Source organism: Trichomycterus rosablanca, chromosome 14, assembly GCF_030014385.1.
Source record: "Trichomycterus rosablanca isolate fTriRos1 chromosome 14, fTriRos1.hap1, whole genome shotgun sequence".
Taxonomy (NCBI): Eukaryota; Metazoa; Chordata; class Actinopteri; order Siluriformes; family Trichomycteridae; genus Trichomycterus; species Trichomycterus rosablanca.
The window spans coordinates 15,947,911-15,971,607 of record NC_086001.1 but is presented as its reverse complement, the minus strand read 5'-3'; the positions used below and the strand labels follow the sequence as shown (position 1 = coordinate 15,971,607).

At 38.7% G+C, this 23,697-nt stretch overlaps 1 protein-coding gene across 2 annotated transcripts in view; it reads right to left on the bottom strand.

The window, feature by feature from the left end:
- nrxn2b (neurexin 2b) overlaps nucleotides 1-23,697 on the bottom strand; it is an 810,738-nt gene that overhangs the window by 382,139 nt on the left and 404,902 nt on the right. Inside the window, exon 5 of one of the 2 annotated variants that reach the window (XM_063008257.1) lies at nucleotides 11,146-11,169. The exons of the other annotated variant lie outside the window; for it this stretch is intronic. Coding sequence (XP_062864327.1) covers nucleotides 11,146-11,169 — 24 coding nt within the window. The remainder of the gene's footprint in view (nucleotides 1-11,145; nucleotides 11,170-23,697) is intronic. 2 annotated transcript variants of the gene reach the window in all.

Genomic DNA, 23,697 nt, shown 5'->3' with positions numbered 1-23,697 from the left:
ATTAGGAGAACGTGTGAATCATTAACAACAGGAGAGTCAGCCAGCTGCCAGCCACCTGTACAGAGATCCAGCTGAAAAAGGAAGAAACCAACAGCAAAATTTGTACTTCATTTTCAGTTCAGTCTATTTGCAATTGTAAAACATGTTTGTATGTTAAAGACAACACATATGGGAACAATATGACATTTTATATTCTTTATAACCTACAGACATGTACTACTTTATGTACACAGTCGCCCCCCCCCCCCCCCCCCCACACACACACCCTATAAACCAGTTAAATACTATATTTACTGCATTATTAGTTGCATTCATTGGCCCTATAGCTGACATAAGTTAGATTACAGGTTTATATTTGGTAGGCCTAATAATGCATAATAGGTCACTGAATACTGTACATACATACATGCACACGTCCATACATTTTCTATATATTGCTTGTATATAGTCTTATAGTTTGTATATTTTTGTGTTTAATGTATACATTGCTTGTATACTGTAATCTGATTCTGATTTGCAGGATGCACATAAAGTAGAAACATATTGTAATTATTTTAGAATATGTTAATTATTTTAGGTAATTTATTTAATAGACAGGAATTTAGTACAGTGGTACCTTAAAACTCAATGTCAATTGGTTCTGGGAGTGGCGATGAGTTTTAAAGGCATTTTTTTTCATAAGGATGTATGGAAAACCTGTTAATGTGTTCCATGGTCCCGTAGAACTGCATATATTTTAGTTGAATGTAAAATAATGGGGTTGTTTTAGACACGTATACACTGAAGATAACACAAACATAATATAAAAACACTGAAATACAGCTGAAAACAGTTAAAAATCAATAAAAATACAATAAAACTTGCACTTTATCTTCACTTCTTTATTGTTTCCTTATGCTTCTTAATTAGTGAAGAGAACTTACGTGCAGTAATAATTAAGATAGATAGACATAGATAGATAGATAGATAGATAGATAGATAGATAGATAGATAGATAGATAGATAGATAGATAGATAGATAGATAGATAGATAGATAGATAGATAGATAGAGTAAAGGCTCAAGGTACATTAAGTAAAAAAATTAATAATTAAATAGGCTCAATAGAGATTTAGTGTTTCTATGTCGTTCTTAACAGTAATTAATTAACAGTAAGATTTTTTTTAGACTCTCAGAAAAGCTGATTCTCACAATTTTCAGCATCTTGAGCTATAACACAAGTTCAAAAGTGAAACAGGAGAAAAATCCAGATAAACACAGATACATGTAGAGCTTTCAGACTGGATTTGACGGTTATTCCACACAAATGCAGATTCGCCTCATATTCACACTTTGATGATATTTTATCGCTCAAGCCGAGTGCTGAACAAAGCAGCAGTTGTGCACACGTTGCGTTTAAGGGAAACGTTGAGTTTAAGGGTACACATTTTTTGACGAAGAGTGTTAAGTTTGAAAGATTTTGAGTTTAGGGGACGTTGAGTTACAAGGTACCACTGTATCTTATTTATGAATTGTATAGGTTAAATATATACAGCAAGCAGGAATGGGGAATGGTATCCAACATGTAGGGGAAACCATATTATTATTACACAGCACAGCAATGTTAGTAAAGTTAAAGGTAAAAAAGTCAATTTTCTACCTAAAATTGGAAATTTGCATATAGTAAATTATGACATTTTTACTAAGTTTACTAACATACAACCCTGGTTGCATATAAGATACACCAACTGACAAAACACACATGGTGAAAACACCAAGATAATTTTTTTAATATAAGCTAAAGTAGATTCCAACAGAGAGTCTTAAAAAGGCTTTCATGGGCTTGCATCATAACTGCATATCTTACAGTAGCAAATGCAAGTTCATTTGTTGGAGGCTAATAGTAAACTTGCATGGGTAGGTGCTAAATGGATGAGAAACAGCCGTTTGAGTCCTTGTGGACTTTTACTAACCACAGGACTAAAATATGTTTCTACAATTATACAAGTGCAAAAGTATAAAGACATTTATTTATTTCTTTTATCCTGGACTGCCTGAGAACAAACCAACATTTTAGTTGTTTAATGTGTTTCAGGTTTGTTATTTCATTGCTCACTAATAATTTGGGCAAATTAGCAATTAAACAAACAAAACAAATAAATAAAGCACAGAAATAATTAGATTCTTTTTTTTTCTTTTTTCTCCATTTTTTCCCCCAAATTTCTCCCCTAATCTAGTCGTATCCAATTACCCTGATTGCGTTACGCTTCACCTCTACCGATACAACCCTCCACTGCTGACTGAGGAGCTTCGCAACTGACACACGCCCCCTCCGACACGTGTGCAGTACTGCATCTTTTCACCTGCACGAGGTGAGTTCATATGCAGATCAGCCTTGTGCACAGAGAGCCACACCCTGATGAGCATTATTCCTCAACTCTGTGCAGGTTTTTTTTTTGTTAGTTATAACTTTTAGTTCATAACTACGTCCACAAAGGGCATTTGCGTACAAGCTTATTAAATTTTTTTTTCTCTGCGACCCAAATTTTCGGCACACGACCCACCTAAGGGTCGCGACCCAGTGTTTGAAAAACCTGTATTAGATAATGATATTGTGTTCCCTCACAAATGTTTTCATTTCCTTACAGATTAATAATGTCAGACAGCAAGCATACATAGGACCAAAGGTACCTAATGCCACTGTCTACATAAGAGTTTTGTGTTTTTAACCAATAAAGCTGATTTCCCAGTCTATATAACATATACTTCCCAGTCTTAGTTTATTCATCAGTTGTCTGAAACTCACGTTAATTATAACGAACTAATATTGTTTATTTATTAGGATTTTAACGTCATGTTTTACACACTTTGGTTACATTTGTGACAGAACAGGTAATTACTGGTTACACAGTATTTATCAGTTTAAGTTTTTAATGTCAAACACAGTCATGGACTATTACATATTTCCAATTAACCTGACTGCATGGCTTTGGACTGTGGGAGGAAACCAGAGCTAAAAGAAACCCACACAGACATGGGGAGTACATGCAAACTCCACACAGACTAGACTGCTTCACCTGGGAATTGAACTCAGGACCTTCTTGCTGTGAGGCAACAGTGCTACCCACCGAGCCGCCCCCAAATTAATATTGCAGGAGGACACTGCAGCTGTTACATAAATTCATATCAGTTAGGACCAAGTAAGCTTCAGTAAAGATCTGTTTTAACATAGTAAAGTGCAGTACCTGCATTTTTCTATTACTGTAGTAAGAGGCAGAAGGAATTGCTGCTTCTTTTGATAATGCTGATGACATAATACTATGTTGCGAGATTATCATTGAGGTCATTGAGATAATTCATTTTTTTAATTGCTTTTTTCTCCTCAAAGGAATGTAAAATGTTAGTAAAGGAATTCATTTTTTTGCAACCTTACTAACATTTATTTTTTTACAGTAATTGTGTTTATAAAATTAGTATTTGTATGTGGTGCCTGACTTTTATATATTAAATCGTTATAATATAATAGTATTGCATAATAATATAATTTTTTATTATAGAATATAATAGTTAGACTCTAATGCCACAATAACACTTTAATTCCTTTTTTTTACTTCTAAAACTAAAGCAATTCATTTTTCACCCACAGGAGACATACTTGATTAGTCTCACTGAACTTTAATGTTATCCAATTCATTCTGAAAAAAGAATGTTTGGCTAGCAAAACCTAAAAATAGGGCTAACAGTGGAGATAAATCGGTGACAAAAACAATGACTTTTTTATAAAGTACAGTGTACCCTCATTTCTAAATTTGTCTTAGCTATAAAAGCAGTGCAAGTCAGTTTGGCCATTGGACGCATGTGCAAAAAGGTTGTAAACCCCTGCACTAGGCTAGTGGTTGTGGGGGGGTTGCGGAGGTTTGAGTTGGGGGGACGCAAGTTCAAGGCCAGTGTTGTGCCGAATTCCCACTCCCCGGCAGAATCCGACTCCCATTCGCCTGCCGAAATCATACTCCCCCCATGATCTCAGCAATGCAGAGTCTGAATCACATCTCATTTATTTTTATTAATATATAATTAAAATAATCATTACTACAATTGTTGATAGTACCATGTTTAATATAGCCAACTTTTTTATGAAGTACAGTGTACCCTCATTTCTAGATTTGTGAAAGTGTGTTTGGCCGTTGGACGCGAATGGGAGTCGGATTCTGCTGGGGAGTGGGAATTCGGCACAACACCTGGCACACGAAAAGGGGCGCATGTCCAAAAAAGTTGAAAACCCCTGCACTGGGCTACCACTGTCCACACAATAAGTAATAGTAAAGTAAGTAAAGTAAAAATGGGCCGTGGTTCACCACTTTGTGCCAAACTTTGGTGTGAGAATTGATCATCCAAACAACAAGGTAAGAAACCACTGTTGACCTTTGTGTCTTTAGACACTACTGCATGAGAATTCGTCATTCTACTCTGATAAATACAGCCACATGAGCTTGGGAGTGCTTTGTAAAACCATTTTCACTTTACAAAGTCTGCTCCTTTACAGCGGCGTCATCAAGACCAGAAGGGCCAGAGGGGCCACGGCCACCCTTATAAAATCGCTGCCCCCCCCCAGCTCGGAAAATTAATTCGCATATGCATAATACACTTCTTTCTAATATATTTCATCAGGTGCTGTCAATAATGTATATTTTTGTATACAATAGTCTGTGTAAAAATAAAAATGCAGGCAGCCAACCGCCATCGCTGTATCACACTCCTTGAAAACAGCTGTATAAACCAATCAGAGCGCCCAAATTCAGATTTTGGGTGGAATTTCAGTTGTTTCTCTAATCCAGGGGTGTCCAAATAATTCCTTATAAGGAGCCAAAAAGTAAATCTCATTGAAGGGCCACGGGCCAAAACTAAAAGATTATGTTATTTTAATTTCATTAAATTAAAATGTATCACGTTTGTATTGTTAAATAAAACACTACTGTTTATTCTTTTTTTAAATATTTTATTTATGCATTTTCTCCCCTTTTTCTCCCTTTTAGCGCGTCCAATTGCCCGATTGCGTCATGCTTCCTCTCCACTAATGCCGATCCCTGCTCTGAGGAGAACGAAGCTAACCCACGCCCCCTCCGACACGTGGGCAGCATGCCGTATGCATCTTATTACCTGCACTTTCACGAGTGCAATGCAGCTCAGCACTGTGTACAGAGAGACACACCCTGAGAGCACTCTTTTCTCATCTCTGTGCAGGCGCGGGGGAAGGTACAGGGGTACACCAGCCACCTCAGTGGCAGGGTGCAATGCACCTGGTAACTATGGTAATTATTAGGAAAAGAGATGTAATACAGTGGTAAATGTTGTTGCAGACATTAAATTCACAGATTTTATTATTGCATTTAGAAAAATGTCCAAACATCTATTGAAACTGTATTTGTTATTTATTTATTTATTTACAGTAGCATTAAAAGTTTCCAATCCTGCTGAAACTCACAGTTGTGCCCTGACCAACCATCAGGGGTCATAACTGTAGCAACAACAAGGAATCACTGCCCAACCATTGTCCCTCCCCTCCAGTGTCTGTGTAGGCACACGACCAGTCAATAGCACTGCTAACATTCAAACTCAAATCTCAGTGGTTGTGGGCTAGTGCATGACACTGCTCAACCTGATAACCTAAACTAAAGTTAACGCTTATCATTAGTTTTTTTTTTTATTAATTTAACTATTGTGTAGATCAAGACCTGAAGTTGTTAGAGGAAAAATACTTAGAACCATCAAAATCCAACAGCCAGTGAATACATCAATACAGTTAACTTGACTGTTGAACACAGCAATTACATAGATGAATCTTACCTGATTGATTAAGCATGGGCATGGTGGTGTGAAGTGTAGCCCAGTCTTTGATTTCATGTTGCGTCTATGCTACTTACCTCTGACCTACACTGTGTGGGATAAAACAGCAATACTGTCACTTACAATGCAAGCATTACAGCAATCAATGCCCTTAATGTATCACATTAAAGCTGAAATTAGGTTTTATTATTCAGCCATGGATCTTTAGACGGGTGGCTGGCAGCTTGACGACAATCCATAATTCTCCTTGTACTTAATAAATACAATGGTTATCAAAGTCCTTCAAACATAGCGTCCTTCAAACATTATTTCAAAGTTAAATCAGAGCTAACTAAACTAGCCAATGTGAATTTCTGGACGTGTTAGTAAGACCTGAGATATTAGGTAAAGATATTGCAAATGGGCGCCTTAAATAGGGCGGTATAAAAGGTGTTGAGGAGGGGAAAAGGGTAATCGGTTAGTACTTTAGTAAGTAAGGGGAAGTCAGACACAAAAATGGTTGTTAGTACAGTTATAACAAAAGTTTGGTTTAAACAAGTTGTATTAGTAACAGATTTAGGTTTTAGTAAATTTAGTAAAAGCAGAAAAAACAACTGGAGTAGTCAATTAAAGAAATTGTCAATAATCTGATTTGAAAACCAGATCAGGTCAGATCAGAAATTAAAGTACTAAGTTTGGTGTAAAGGAAATTGAAGAAATGAAAAGAGTATGATGATAAACGAGCCATGCAGTTCAATGAGGATGGTAAATTTAAGCAGACAGTGAAGTCCTCACGTTAAAAAAATGGCCAACTAAAACCACTCAGCAGCAATGTCAGCAATGAGGGATGATGTAAAAGAAATAAAAGTGTAGAAAACACACAATAAGTTAACAAATATTTAGTATGTTAGGGTAAAGATGGTAAAAAATAAATAAATTAAAAAGTAAACCTCTTGATTAGAGGTTTAAACACTCGTGCAAATCAAATTATTCTTGGCTTATAGGCAACACACCCTTCCAAAGTGGAAATGGGAATGGGAAGCAGAGAAATCCATGCAACACACAACACACAACACAATAATGAAAGTAGTCAAGTAAATGATTATATTTAAAAATTTTTGGTAAGTAGGGTTAACAAGATAGAAGAATATGAAAAATAGAAGAGAGATGGAAAAGCTTTCTCTTTATTTTAAACACAGGATATTTTGTATTATTAAAATGATCAAAGCTCTGGCTGTGTGTATTTGGGCATGTGTAGGTGAATTTTGGCATTATTTCATTATTTTTTTCCATATTATGTATATGCATTTGTATATCATATACATGTATACAATACATACATCGACCAGACATAACATTATTAGCACTGACAGGTGAAGTGAATAACACTGATTATCTCTTCATCACGGCACCTGTTAGTGGGTGGGATATATTAGGCAGCAAGTGAACATTTTATCCTCAAAGTTGATGTTAGAAGCAGGAAAAATGGACAAGCGTAAGGATTTGAGCGAGTTTGACAAGGGCCAAATTGTGATGGCTAGACGACTGGGTCAGAGCATCTCCAAAACTGCAGCTCTTGTGGGCTGTTCCCGGTCTGCAGTGTTCAGTATCTATCAAAAGTGGTCCAAGGAAGGAACAGTCTTAAACCGATCCAACAGACGAGCTACTGTAGCTCAAATTGCTTAATGCTGGTTCTGATAGAAAGGTGTCAGAATACACGGTGCAACACAATTTGTTGCATATGGGACTGCATAGTCGCAGACCAGTCAGGGTGCCCATGCTGACCCCTGTCCACTGCTGAAAATGCCAACAATGGGCATGTGAGCATCGGAACTGGACCACGGAGCAATGGAAGAAGGTGGCCTGGTCTGATGAATCACGTTTTCTTTTACATCACATGGATTTGAGGAGTTTGAGGTGTTTGACTTGGTCTCCAAATTCCCCAGATCTTAATCCAATCAAGCATCTGTGGGATGTGCTGGACAAACAAGTCCGATCCATGGAGGCCACACCTCACAACTTACAGGAGTTAAAGGATCTGCTGCCAACATCTTGGTGCCAGATACCACAGAACAACTTTTAGAGGTCTAGTGGAGTCCATGCCTCGACAAGTCAGGGCTGTTTTGGCAGCAAATGGGGGACCAACAGAAATTAGGAAGGTGGTCATAATGTTATGCCTTATCAGTGTATACTATACATACAGAATACTAAATGTCAGTTAATTTATATATGCAGGGAATGGAGGCCAGATAACAGTTTTTAAATGAATGATAATAGATGAACACATTTCTTACATTATGAAAATGCTCCTACGTCACTAACAATAAACTCTAAAAAGCTTCTAAAAAGTCTGATACCAGGCAGTAAAAATAATAATTCATTAGATAATTCACTTAATTTTCTTTCGGGATTAATAAATTATCTATCTGTCTAAATAAATACATAAATAAATCTTGATCAGGGTGATCAGAGTCCAAATTCCATCTTATTAACACAATACTTGAGTACACCCTGGACAAACCCAGGCCTTAAAAAGACATCACACACTTATGTACAACTATACTCTAGAAACTAATCCACCTAACTGTAAGGTTTAAAGGTGGAAGTAAAATATTACATTGAAACAATACCAATGGTCTACTAACCCAGAGTAGTGCAACAACAACAGCACTTGCTCTACCACTGTAAATACATATATCTAATAAAATATAATTAAGCTAATTATTTTAAGTAAATTAGTGTTCCCTTGGTTTGCAGTCCCCTGGTCAGTCATTGTGATTGTGAGAATGTTAAGTTAAATGTGTGTTTGAGTGTGAGTTTGTCTGTGAGTTAGCTTGTCCATGGTTTATACAGTTAGTATCCTTGACTCCTGTCTTGGTTCCTGCTTGGGCTCCTGTTTTGTCCTTTGTCCTGGTTATATCCTTTCTTGTCCAGTTTGTCTTTGTAAATAATTTATTTGTCCTTGCTTGCTAAGTTCATTGTTCACTTAGCATAATTGTTAGCATAGCCATTTCTCATAGCTTAGTTTAGGGACATATTTTTTGTTTAGTGTTAGATTAGAATTAGCCATTAGCATAGCATAGTATAGCTTAGTCTTTCTTCATCCCAGTTTATAACCCTGTATTAGTCATTGCACTGTCCTGTTCTGTTCTTGTCTTGTATCATGTCAGTAAATATGTGTATTAAGTCTCTGTGTGTCTGCCTCAGTCCTTCAGCCCAATGTTATCAAATAAATATCAAATAACACAAAAAAATAGGAAAAAGAAATTACTTGTAATAGTGTTTATTATATTCTTACTGCCTGTTATCAGATACATGACAAAAGTATCAATGAATTGATTTTTCTTAATTTTTTTTCTTTATTTTTTAGTTAAACTTCTTAGATAATACTGTATATATATATATATATATACAGTGTATCACAAAAGTGAGTACACCCCTCACATTTCTGCAAATATTTCATTATATCTTTTCATGGGACAACACTATAGACATGAAACTTGGATATAACTTAGAGTAGTCAGTGTACAGCTTGTATAGCAGTGTAGATTTACTGTCTTCTGAAAATAACTCAACACACAGCCATTAATGTCTAAATAGCTGGCAACATAAGTGAGTACACCCCACAGTGAACATGTCCAAATTGTGCCCAAATGTGTCGTTGTCCCTCCCTGGTGTCATGTGTCAAGGTCCCAGGTGTAAATGGGGAGCAGGGCTGTTAAATTTGGTGTTTTGGGTACAATTCTCTCATACTGGCCACTGGATATTCAACATGGCACCTCATGGCAAAGAACTCTCTGAGGATGTTAGAAATAGAATTGTTGCTCTCCACAAAGATGGCCTGGGCTATAAGAAGATTGCTAACACCCTGAAACTGAGCTACAGCATGGTGGCCAAGGTCATACAGCGGTTTTCCAGGACAGGTTCCACTCGGAACAGGCTTCGCCAGGGTCGACCAAAGAAGTTGAGTCCACGTGTTCGGCGTCATATCCAGAGGTTAGCTTTAAAAAATAGACACATGAGTGCTGCCAGCATTGCTGCAGAGGTTGAAGACGTGGGAGGTCAGCCTGTCAGTGCTCAGACCATACGCCGCACACTGCATCAACTCGGTCTGCATGGTCGTCATCGCAGAAGTAAGCTGACGCACAAGAAAGCCCGCAAACAGTTTGCTGAAGACAAGCAGTCCAAGAACATGGATTACTGGAATGCCCTGTGGTCTGACGAGACCAAGATAAACTTGTTTGGCTCAGATGGTGTCCAGCAAGTGTGGCGGCGCCCTGGTGAGAAGTACCAAGACAACTGTATCTTGCCTACAGTCAAGCATGGTGGTGGTAGCATCATGGTCTTGGGCTGCATGAGTGTTGCTGGCACTGGGGAGCTGCAGTTCATTGAGGGAAACATGAATTCCAACATGTACTGTGACATTCTGAAACAGAGCATGATCCCCTCCCTTCGAAAACTGGGCCTCATGGCAGTTTTCCAACAGGATAACGACCCCAAACACAACCTCCAAGATGACAACTGCCTTGCTGAGGAAGCTGAAGGTAAAGGTGATGGACTAAACCCAATTGAGCACCTGTGGCGCATCCTCAAGTGGAAGGTGGAGGAGTTCAAGGTGTCTAACATCCACCAGCTCCGTGATGTCATCATGAAGGAGTGGAAGAGGATTCCAGTAGTAACCTGTGCAGCTCTGGTGAATTCCATGCCCAGGAGGGTTAAGGCAGTGCTGGATAATAATGGTGGTCACACAAAATATTGACACTTTGGGCACAATTTGGACATGTTCACTGTGGGGTGTACTCACTTATGTTGCCAGCCATTTAGACATTAATGGCTGTGTGTTGAGTTATTTTCAGAAGACAGTAAATCTACACTGCTATACAAGTTCTACACTGACTACTCTAAGTTATATCCAAGTTTTAGTTCTATAGTGTTGTCCCATGAAAAGATATAATAAAATATTTGCAGAAATGTGAGGGGTGTACTCACTTTTGTGATACACTGTATATATATATATATATATATATATATATATATATATATATATATAATGCTTATATATCTTATGTTGTTACTAGAAATCAAATTTAAATCTAACAATTATATAAATAATTGTTACGTCACAGTTTTCCAAGTAGCAGATGGGTAAAAGCAGGACAGTGCAAATAAAATGGCAGAAAAAGAAATAAATGTGAATACATGACGTTTTCTTGCTACCTTGAGACTGATGGGAGATTGTGTAGTCAATAAAGCAAACAGAATTAAAAGAGGAAACTGAAATCCAGGGCAAACCAAAGTAGAAGACAATTAGAATGATATCTACCATATAATGCAGTTTGTTTACCATAGCGTGTCCAATGCCTGAGTGCTTTAGGAGAAAATAGGGGAAGGGAAAGAAAAAAAAAATATATCACAGTGACAAACCGTGAACTCAATAAAGGTCATTTAAATATGTATTATATGTATGTGTATTGGAGGTGTCTCGCTAAAACTAAATTTTGATACTAGGTAGCTGTAGCCCAATCAGTATTTATATGAATAGGTCATAAAATCCAGATTAGAAAATAAACTGCTTTAGCTTGACTATATGTCTTCATTGATTGGTTTGTCAATTTTAAAAATGACAATTTCATAAAAAGGTTAGTAGGTAAGTGCAAAAGTTAATTAGAAAAACAACTGATGGTCCAACATTCCGTGAATGACACAATGTTAGTCAGTTCAAATGGACACAAAAGATTAGAAAAACAAGGACACAACTCAAACTAGAGAAACTTGAAGCTGTTTGGTTAGTAAAAAGACACAAGAGTTAGCAAAAATCACCAGAATTAGAAAGACAGGATTAGAAAGAGAAAGGGATTGAGAGAATATTAGGGGGTGGGGCTTGTTTAAGTGACAAGGACAAGGTAAAGGTTCTGAGTGGCTAGTTCTAGTAAAAGTTCTGACTACTGTTTCAGTATAGTACTTCTTGAATGCACATGTACACAAACAAAAAAGCTTTAAAGAATGATCAATGCTATTATAACTTGTGGGGAGGTCTATAAGAGATGTTTTATAGTCGCCAAAATGTAAAGAGAGTAAAAGACAGACAGAAGACATGTTGTTTATGTTGTTTATGCCAAAGGTCTTCTTACATCTGAAAGAGAACATAACTATATTAATTATCACAATGCACATACATGATATCCAAAACATCTTAAAGACCCATGCCTTTGAATCAGCATTGCTAATCTCTCTGAATATTAGATTTTCTGCTTGTTAGAAGATAGAAGATAACTGATGTTACTGAGGTAGGCCTAATGTTTACATATCTGAACACCAGAGGACATATAATTCCATTTAAGTTCATCAAGTGTTGTCTTGTACGATATGACGATTTAAAATCTCATAACTAACCAAACTGTGAAGGATCATGATCAGCTTTTGTTGGTAAAAAAATTTAAGAGGAACCAATGATGAGCCAGCTAAAAACTTCCAGCTAGCAAATCTCAAGGTGACACCAGCACTTTGAAGGCTGATGCATGATTCCTAAAACAAGTACCGTATGTAGTCTCTTTACTAGGGATGTAACGATGCACCACAAGACAGTAAAAAATTGATTCACATGTGTAACGATTAAAATCGGTTTACATGTATAATGAATCAATATTCACTTTAAACAGCAGAGGGCACTGGCGCTGTTCACCTGGTTGACGTCACTACAGGGTTGCCAGGTTTGGAATTTTCCAGCCAAATTTATTTATGTGAGGATACGTTTTTTGCACTAAAAAGGGAAATGTGCAGCATTGTTTTGCATAGTTTGTACCTACCTCAGAAATAAAAGGGCATTCATTATTTAGATAAATAAAAGAAAAGTACAAATACAGTATTTTATTGGTTTTTTTTAAAGAGTAATAAAAGGAAACTTTGTCATAATTTTTCTTCAATTTAATTTTCTTTAAAAAAATCGGGAGAAAAATCGTATCGTGAACCCAGTATCAAGAATCGCATCGCATCATGGGTAGAGTGTATCATTACATCCTTACATATTACTAAATTGCACATTGTAAACACACAAGCATATAAAGTTTTATCATGGCCTTTGAATCCGAATGTAAATGTCTACCACAACCATATGCTCTAGAAATAAAAAAGAGCCAGCAGATATTGCTGTTACACCACAATTACTTTGGTCAATCTGTAGGTCAGGAAGGTAGAAGTAACTAAGTAAGTAAGAGGTCAGTAAGTGGGTAAGTAAATAAGTAAGTAAGAAAGAAGTTAGGATGGTCAGGGAATGGACGGGAAAGGAAAAGCAAGAAATAAGAAACCACTAATCCAGAGAAGGTAAATACCTATAGGGTATATACCCACTATCTGTACCAATGACATAGGCTTGTATTGCAAAGTGTATTTTTGGGGATGCACATATCAGTGCACTCTTATAGTGCTTTTCCACCAAAGGAACACTGGTTCTTGAACCGGTTCTGTTCATGTTTCTTGGTGTTTTGTAGAGAACCGACCCGCGTTTCCACCACTTTTTGGGAACCAAGAATGCATCATCAATGGTGGGTGTTACATACCAAAAGAAAAGAGTAGTATCATTATGGCGGAGCATGTAGATGATCTGCGAGCAATTGTGCTGTTGTTACAGATGTTCGTTTTTATGCAAAAATCATCGCTCAACTATTCATGATGAGAAGACATAGATGTGTGTGTCGCAGTCGTTGTTTTCTTTAGTTCATTGATGTGAGAAGCGTTTTGCGCTTCACTCTCACCGCGACCCTCGACGCAAATAGCCGATTTGCTCAGCGCTCGGCTTGAGCGATAAAACATCACCAAAGTTCAACGACACGAACAAACATCTGTGTGAAATAACAATCAAATCCACTCTGAAAGATCCACATGTATCTGTGTTTAGCTGGATTTACTATATGTGTGGTGTTTATGCAGCTCGGGGTTCTAAATCCGCAAAACGCTTCACCTCAAAAAAGCATAACATGGCTGAATGTACTAAAAGTACGACACAGGAACTCTAAATTTATCTCTGTTATTACAGGTTATGAGTGCTGTGTACTGCCCAAATAAATCGCTCATTGTTTTAGTACAACAAGCCACGTTAAGCTTTATTTTTTACGTTAAGCGCTTATACTGTCCGGGTCACTTTTACCACGTCATATCACACAGTTCATCTCTTTGAAAATAGCAGCGAATATCAGCGGCAAACTAACTCAAAATTTAATCAGGTGAACATTAAAAGAAGAAAGTGCAGCGCAAACACGGTTTAGCATCTTCTCATGTGAAAGCACCCAAACACTTTGACATGCCCACAGATGACGAAAATCAAGTTCGTGAACCGGAACGGAGCTGGATCCACATCAGTGGAGAAGGGTTAAGGGAGGGCAGTGGAAAGATTAAGTTGCAAGGAGATGAGATGATGAAAGTGGACGAGTTTAAATACTTTGGGTCGAGTGTACAAAGTAATGCACAGTGTGGTAGAGATGTGACGAAGATGGAAGGCTTAGAGTGGCAGAGGTGATTTGTGATAGACGGGTATTTGCCAGAGTGAAAGGAAAAGTTTACAAGAGATTAGTAATGCCTGCTGTGTTGTATGGCTTGGCTGGAAGTGGCAGATAAAGATGATGAGATTTATATTAGGAGTGGCAAGGGTGGACAAGATTAGGAACACGTTTATTAAAGGGACAGTGCAGGTACAGTGGTGTTAAAAAAAATAGCAGTCCAACACCATTAACTTGATAAATCACTGTTTTTAGTAGAAATGCTATTTCTACATAGCAAAAAATTTACTTGAAAGTGTAGTAGAGTAATGAAAACAAAACAAACCCAACAATTAGGACATTGCATGCCACTCATTCTGAGTAATCGAAGCATTGATTGAAAAGTGGTTGTTCAAAATAATAGCAGTGAGGAGTTCAGTTGGTGAAGTCATTCATTCTGCAGAAGAACGGGTGTCAATTTTGGCCCTTATGTAATGTAGGTGGGTGGCAAATGTTGCACAGGTTGGTCATAGCACATTTCCTTCTGAAATACTGGGTAAAATGGGTTGTTCCAGACATTGTTCTGATGAACAGCGTACTTTGATTAAAAAGTTGATTGTAGAGGGAAAAAACATACAGAGAAGTGCAGCAAATTATAGGCTGCTCAGCTAAAATGATCTCAAATGCCTTGAAGTGACAACCAACACCTGAAAGACGCAGAAGGAAGCGTGGAACTACTGTTCGAATGGATCGAAGAATAGCCAGAATGGCAAAGGTTCAGCCAGTTATCACCTCCAGAAAGATCAAGGAACATCTGAAGTTACCAGTGAGTACAGAAGATGATTAAGTGAAGCCAATTTACCAGCAAGAACTCCTTGGAAAGTCCCGTTGTTAAGAAAAAGACGTGTCCTGAATGGGTTCAGATTTGCCAAGGAACACATTGACTAGTCCAAAGAGAAATGGCTCAACATTTTGTGGACTGGTGAAAGCAAAAGTGTTCTTTTTGGGTCTAGTGGCCATAGACAGTATGTCAGACGACCCGTGAGCATTGAATTCAAGCCAAAGTACACTGTGAAGTCAGTAAAGCATGGTGGTACAAAATGATGATATGGGAATGTTTTTCATACCATGGTGTTACGCCTATTTATCACATACGAGGGATCATGGATCAGTTTAAATATATCAGAATACTTGAGGAGATCATGTTGCCCTATGTCGAAGAAGAAATGTCCTTAAAATGGGTGTTTCAACATGACAATGACCCAAAACATCTTGATTACAGACAAACATGATTGAGGTAATAGAGTGGCCAGCCCAATCCCCTGACTTCAATCCCAGATAGAGAACTTGTACGCTGATATCTGAAGCGCATTTTTTTGAGGCAAAACCCAAAATTGCAGAAGAACTGTGGAATGTAGTCTAATCATCCTGGACTGGAATACCTGTTCAGAGGTGCCAGAAGTTGGTCGACTCCATGCAACACAGATCTCAGAAACAATTGTTATGCCACTAAATATTAGTTCAGTCATTTAAAGTAAAGTGAAACCTCAAACATTTTTTCATGTTTTAGATAAATTTTTTGAGTTTTTAAAGAAAATTGCTGGCACTGCTATTTTTTTGAACAGCCTAATATTCATTTTTCTTAACTTTCTGTAAAGGATTAACACAAACTGGCTAAATTTTGTTAATGTTTTGATTTAGCATTGAAAGTGTAGTATTTTCAGTGCATTTGCATTTATGGAAATAAAAGTTATTATAATGATTTTGCGCTTTATTCCCTTTTTTAAAATCACTGCTAGTTTTTTGAACACCACTGTAGGTCAAGGAGGAGAGATTGAGATGGTTTGGGCATGTGCAGAGTAGGAATGAGAGTTTTATTAGGAGAAGGAGGCTGAAGATGGATGGCCAAAGAGGAGGTTTATGGATTTGGTAAGGGAGAACATTCAGGTGGTTGGGGTGACACAGAAAGATGCTAAAGCCAGTGCAACATGGAGACTAATGATCCGCTGTAGCGACCCCTAACAGGAACAGCCAAAAAAAAAAAACAGCAATCATATTAGGTTAAATCCCTGAGATAAAAGCTAGAAACCAACTAAAGAATTCAGCCCACAGCAGTCAGTCAGTGTTGTAATTGCCACACAGGAGGGACTCTAATAGATAAAACGCTGTCTAAATCATTCAACACATCTGACCTCTGCTGCATTTTTTCTCTGTCTGCCTGCTTTGCTGGCTTAAGAAGGATCATTACGGTTGTAAGAGAATATAAAAACCCATTACAGATGAATTTAACATAAAAGCTGAGCTTGGGGTTGATGTATTCCAGTGTCAGGAGCAAAGAGGCCGCACAGGACAAGGGAACAAATTAGGCTACTGAGCAACAGCCTGACAGACAGAACATCTTGAGCTGCAGGTTTGTGAAAGAAATTTAAACATTCCCTTCCCCCATAGGATCACACACACACCCCAGAGTTATAGTAATTAATAAATCTAGTATTCTAATATTTGACTACATATTTAGCTTTTTGATCAAAGCACTGTAATCTTACAAATTTAACAAGCACAGAGAAGGAGCTTATTAAACCTGTTGATGGTGTCATTGATCTTATATAGACCGATCAGCCATAACATTAAAACCTCCTTGTTTCTACACACACTGTTCATTTTATCAGCTCCACTTACCATATAGCAGCACTTTGTAGTTCTACAATTACTGGCTGTATTCCATTTATTTCTCTACATACTTTTAACCTCCTTTTACTCTGTTCTTCAATGGTCAGGACCACCACAGGACCACAACAGAGCAGGTATTATTTAAGTGGTGGGTCATTCTCAGCACTGCAGTGGTGACACTGACATGGTGGTGGTCTAGAAGATGACCAACTCAAACAGCAGCAATAGATGAGCGATCGTCTCTGACTTTACATCTACAAGGTGGACCAACTAGGTAGGAGTGTCCAATAGAGTGGACAGTGAGTGGACACGGTATTTAGAAACTTCAGCAGCATTGCTGTGTCTAATCCACTCATACCAGCACAACACACACTAACACACCACCACCATGTCATTGTCACTGCAGTGCTGAGAATGATCCACCACCTAAATAATACCTACTCTGTGGTGGTCCTGTGGGGGTCCTGACCATTGAAGAACAGGGTGAAAGGAGGTTAAAAAGTATGACCGGTAGAGAAACATATGGACTACAGTAAGTAATTGTAGAACTACAAAGTGCTTCTATATGGTAAGTGGAGCTGATAAAATGGACTGTGAGTGTAGAAACAAGGAGGTGGTTTTAATGTTATGGCTGATCGGTGTAAAGCCCTCTATACAAATGCACATTAGAGCAGAAGGATCAAGCACACTGAGTGTACTGGACGTCAGAAATATTGGATAATAGTTCTCATGCATATTTATCAAAAATGAAGAAAACACTTGTGGTGGTGCACCTGCATATGTACACACATGAATATTTATGATGTGCCACATACATCCATACTGAAACACACACACATGCACACACACACTCTGACATTTCAATGACAAACAGAAACATCTGCTTTCTACATTCAATCCTTAATTTTTTGACCCTCTCATTTCTGTCTGGATGTAAATCGACTTCCTCAGACTATTTTGCCGTAATGACTCTCTTCATCCCTTCTTCAGAATGTAGAAATTACATTCCTGCACATCAGCTACAGCCCAACCCTGACAAACGAAAGAACAACAGCGGCCATTTGGAGCCACACACAGTGCTCACACACTCCACACCACTGCTACAAAATGGAGGACACACTCTCATAGACCACCGAGATTCTGGACATTAACCATCTCAGAAGTCAGAACTTAGTTTTAAAATAACTACAGACTTTGAAAGCATATTATGTTTGTATGACGTATTGTACTAATACATGTATTATTAACTAGTGGGATTCAGTAATTAAATCACGAAGAATTGAAGCACACAGCAAATACTTTGATCATTATGGAAATAGGTTTGATCCATTGGGTTGGTTTGTAGAATGTCAATCATGCAACTACAACCCCAAAAAACACAGTTTCTTACATTTACTTTGACTTTTATTTGATGTCAGACAGGATGAACCTGAGATATTTTATGTTTTATCTGCTCAACTTCATTTCATTTATTAATAAACATCCATTCCTGCATTTCAGGCCTGCAACACATTCCAAAAAAAATTGGGACAGTAAAGCATTTACCACTTTGTAATGTCGCCATTCCTTTTCACCACACTTAAAAGACGTTTTGGCACCGAGGAGACCAAGTGATTTAGTGTTTCAGCTTTTATTTCATCCCATTCTTCCTGCAAACACGTCTTAAGATGTTCAACAGTACGGGGTCATCGTTGTCACATTTTTCGTTTTTAAAATTCTCCACACATTCTCTATTGGGGACAGGTCAGGACTGCAGGCAGGCCAGTCCAGTACACGTACCCTCTTCTTCTGCAGCCATGCCTTTGTAATGTGTGCAGCATGTGGTTTTGCATTGTCTTTTTGAAGAATGCATGGACGTCCCTTGTAAAGATGACGTCTTGAAGGCAGCATATGTTGCTCTAAGATCTCAATGTACTTTTCTGCATTAATGCTGCCATCACAGAAGTGCAAATGACCTTTGCCAAGGGCACTGACACACCCCATACCATGACAGACTCTGGCTTTTGAACTTGTTGCTGATAACAGTCTTGATGGTGCTTTTTGTCTTTGGTAAAGAGCTTGCACATTTGGCCTTTATTAACTGAAATTCCTCCTGATTCCTTGAATCGTTTAATGATATTATGCACTGTAGAGGGAGAAATATGCAAATCCCTTCCAATCTTTCTTTGAGGTACATTGTTTTTAAACATTTCAATCATTTTCTCACACATTTGTTGATAAACTGGAGATCATCTGATCATCTTTGCTCATCAAATACTCAGCCTTTCCTGGATGCTGCTTTTGTACCAAACCATGATTACAATTACCTGTTGACATCACCTGTTTGGAATCACATCTAGTTTTTTCACCTCATTACTAACCCTAAATTGCTCCTGTTTCAACTTTTTTTGGAATGTGTTGCAGGCCTGAAATGCAGAAATGGATGTACCTTGTATTAATTCTTCTGATCTGTCACAGCTCTGTTTTATTTTTAATACTAAAATTAGCAGATATTACAGTGGGGTCAAAAAGTATTTAGTCAGCCACTGATTGTGCAAGTTCTCCTACTTAGAAAGATGAGAGAGGTCTGTAATTTTCATCATAGGTACACTTCAACTATGAGAGACAAAATGAGAAAAAAAATCCAGGAAATCATATTGTAGTAAGTATTTGGTCAATAACAAAAGTTCAACTCAATACTTTGTAACATAACCTTTGTTGGCAATGACAGAGGTCAAACATTTCCTGTAAGTCTTCACCAGGTTTGCACACACTGTAGCTGGTATTTTGGCCCATTCCTCCATGCAGATCTCCTCTAGAGCAGTGATGTTTTGGGGCTGTCGCTGGGCAACACGGACTCCACAAATTTTCTATGGGGTTGAGGTCTGGAGACTGGCTAGGCCACTCCAGGACCTTGAAATGCTTTTTACGGAGCCACTCCTTCATTGCCCGAGCGGTGTGTTTGGGATCATTGTCATGCTGGAAGACCCAGCCACGTTCCATCTTCAATGCTCTCACTGATGGAAGGAGGTTTTGGCTTAAAATCTCACGATACATGGCCCCGTTCATTCTTCCCTTAACACGGATCAGTCGTCCTGTCCCCTTTGCAGAAAAACAGCCCCAAAGCATGATGTTTCCACCCCCATGCTTCACAGTAGGTATGGTGTTCTTGGGTTCTTCTTCTTCCTCCAAACACGACGAGTTGAGTTTTTACCAAAAAGTTCCATTTTTGTTTCATCTGACCACATGATATTCTCCCAATCCTCTTCTGGATCATCCATATGCTCTCTGGCAAACTTCAGACGGGCCTGGACATGTACCGGCTTAAGCAGGGGGACACGCCTGGCACTGCAGGATTTGAGTCCCTCTCGGCGTAGTGTGTTACTGATGGTAGCCTTTGTTACTTTGGTCCCAGCTCTCTGCAGGTCATTCATCAGGTCCCTCCGTGTAGTTCTGGGATTTTTGCTCACCGTTCTAATCGAGGGAGATTATCAATGGTCTTGTATGTCTTCCATTTTCTTACAATTGCTTCCACAGTTGATTTATTCACACCAACCTGCTTGCCTATTGTAGATTCACTCTTCCCAGCCTGGTGCAGGTCTACAATTTTCTTCCTGGTGTCCTTCGACAGCTCTTTGGTCTTGGCCATGGTTGAGTTTGGAGTCTGACTGTTTGAGGCTGTGGACAGGTGTCTTTTATACAGATAACGAGGTCAAACAAGTGCCATTAATACAGGTAACGAGTGGAGGACAGAAGAGCTTCTTAAAGAAGTTACAAGTCTGTGAGAGCCAGAAATCTTGCTTGTTTGTGGATGACCAAATACTTATTTTCCACCATAATTTACAAATAAATTCTTTAAAAATCCTACAATGTGATTTCCTGGATTTTCTCATTTTGTCTCTCATAGTTGAAGTGTACCTATGATGAAAATTACAAACCTCTCTCATCTTTCTAAGTAGGAGAACCTGCACAATCAGTGGCTGACTAAATACTTTTTGACCCCACTGTATATTATTAGCAGTTAAAACAGCTGAAAACATTAAATTCCCATGATGTACAGTGCATGTTTCATATAAGCGTATGTAAACTTTTGACTTTCACTGCACATGCCAACAAGAAAATAAAACAAAAACAGACAAAGAAAAGTGAGGACAGCTACAAAACATCTGAATCAATCAAACAATCTGCACTCGGTTGCTAGATGACAAATTGCAGAAGAGGCAGAACAATATGATAGTGAGGACAGAAAGTGAACAGTGTTACAGATTTGTAAAACTTCCTTTTTGCCTCCTTTAGACATGAATGAGAGAAAATAGAGGTATGAAAAGAAAGTGGTGGAGAGAGAAAGCAAAAACAGTGATCATCATAATTACAGCCATTTATTACTTTCCTCTGCACTCTGTTGACCTCTGCATTTAGTACAATGGACTTTCTGGCCATTGATGGCTGCAGGCTTGCACACGCCTATTTTCATGTTGAAAAAGGCTTCACACAAGTAGGTTGATCCAAAAATGCTGTCAAATTTGTAGCACATTTTCTAATGTTTATTTTTTCTCAGCCAGCAAGTTCCAAAATTGTCCAGCAGAGGCCCTTGACTTTATATAAATGAGCCCTTCCGACGAAAAACCGTACATGTGACATTTTTTGTAAAAATCACTTAGGCATGGTATGACATTGTTTGATGTTCTTTATTTAATATTAAGCCAGTCGCTACAACATATTCCGTTAATTAGGGTCGTAATTTAAACTTTAAATTGTGCTCACGCGGAAAAACCGTTTATATCCGCTGCCAAAAATGGACGGACAAGCAGTGGTACTAAGTGCGGCTGACGAAAATCGGTTAAATATAGGGAAAAAAAGAAAGCTGAAAATGAACACTTGGAAAGACAAACAAAGAAAGATGCTACGCAATGCAGGAAAACCATATATTAACAGAAAGGGCGAAGAAAAACCAGGGAAAAATCCACCGAAAGACGTAAGTGGAATAACCGTATAAGTACCTCATGAAGCTGAACGGCTAGACGCTAGCGACTTATTTACTCTACTTATAAAACTACATTCACGTGGCAACATTAATATAACGTTACATTGTGTTTACGCACAAACGATTAGCGTTTATCTGAATGTTACTTGTTTCTAACTTTTGTTGTAATGTATTATGCTCGCAAGGGCAAAGTGTGTGGGAGTGGCTGTAAGCGGCAGTGTGTCAGACTCACTGATACGCGCAAGATACAACTTTTCACGCTGTTTTACTCCAGTACATATGAAAAGCAGCAAGCTTTGATTCTCTCGGGCATGGAACAGGTGAGCCATGTAATTGCAATCTTTAATCAATGCTGACAACTTTGCATATATTGTTACTCCGTTAATGTTGTACATAGGCTGTAAAACAATGCTTTAGTAGTAGTAGTAGAACTTTAGGAAATGAAAGTGAAAGTAAAGTAAACGTGAACAGTTACATTGTAAAAACTGTCTGGTTGTGTCTCTGTCCTGAAAAGAATACATGGCATATTGCATTTAAAAGATTCAGGTGATCCTCAAACTAGTTTAGAATATGTATTTTTTTATAGTAGTAGTAAGTAAACACTCAGTCTTGAACACCCCTGCCCTTCAGTCTTCCTTGCTTAAAACAACTCAACTCAGATAAAAGCTTGGTACTGATCTGGTCAGTTGAAGTGTGTTGGCACACAGAAAATAGTGCAGTACATGGGATTTCAGGTCCAGGGATCAGACCCCAAACTGACCTAAGATTAAAATGACGATTTACGTAGTTTAATTTAAGAACAGTAATCATGCTATTAATGTAACATTAGTGCTGCCTGCATTCTAGCACCAAGTGAGGCGAAGACGCTCCAAGGAAAACAGTGAGCACAGAAAACATTAGAGTTTTTTCTATTATATTCAGCAAGCAGGGCAGAGACTAAATGAACAAGATGGCGGCGCGCAGTAGTGCAGCGGCTTCTCACGCTCCCAGCGAAAACCCAGTTTTTAGTAACTTTTTCGTCGTTTCTAACACTAACTCCACGCATCTCAAGTGTGTGAGTTATAGCCGAACTGAACTTTATAAGATAAAGGACAGTTTGGCCACAAAGGCAGCAACTATGGACAATAATCTTCGAGCTGCGCTCGGCAGACAACAACTCCTCCGGACACCGGCGTGGGGGAGCAGAGCGCAGCGGACAAAGGGCAAGAGGAGGCGGTGCGAGCGGGGTCAGAAGAGGGGGAAGCGCGGCGGTGTATTAGCCAGGCTAAAGGCTAATGCTAACCGACCCCCGATTCCATCTCTGTTCCTGTCTAACGTCCGCTCTCTGGATAACAAGCTGGACCTTCTGCGGCTGAGGATGAGTGTTTCTGATGAGATGAGGAACTGCGCTGTGATTTGTCTCACGGAAACCTGGCTAAACAACAACATGCCAGACTCAGCCTTTCAGCTTGCCGGCCGGCAGCTCTTCCGAGCGGATCGCAATCAGCTGTCCGGAAAAGCACGGGGTGGCGGTTTATGTGTCTACATAAACAAAGGTTGGTGCACAAACTGCGTGTTGGTAAACATCCACTGCTCTGAGGCGACAGAACAACTGACTGTAAAGTGTCGGCCACACTATCTGCCTCGGGAGTTTACGGCTGTGTTCGTCACCGCTGTTTACATAGCACCGGATGCTAATGCTAACAACGCGCTGGAGGAGCTCCATGACAACATCAGCTCGCTCCAGAACAAGCATCCGGCGGCGTTTTACGTGGTAGCGGGGGACTTTAACCACGTAAAACTGACGGACACA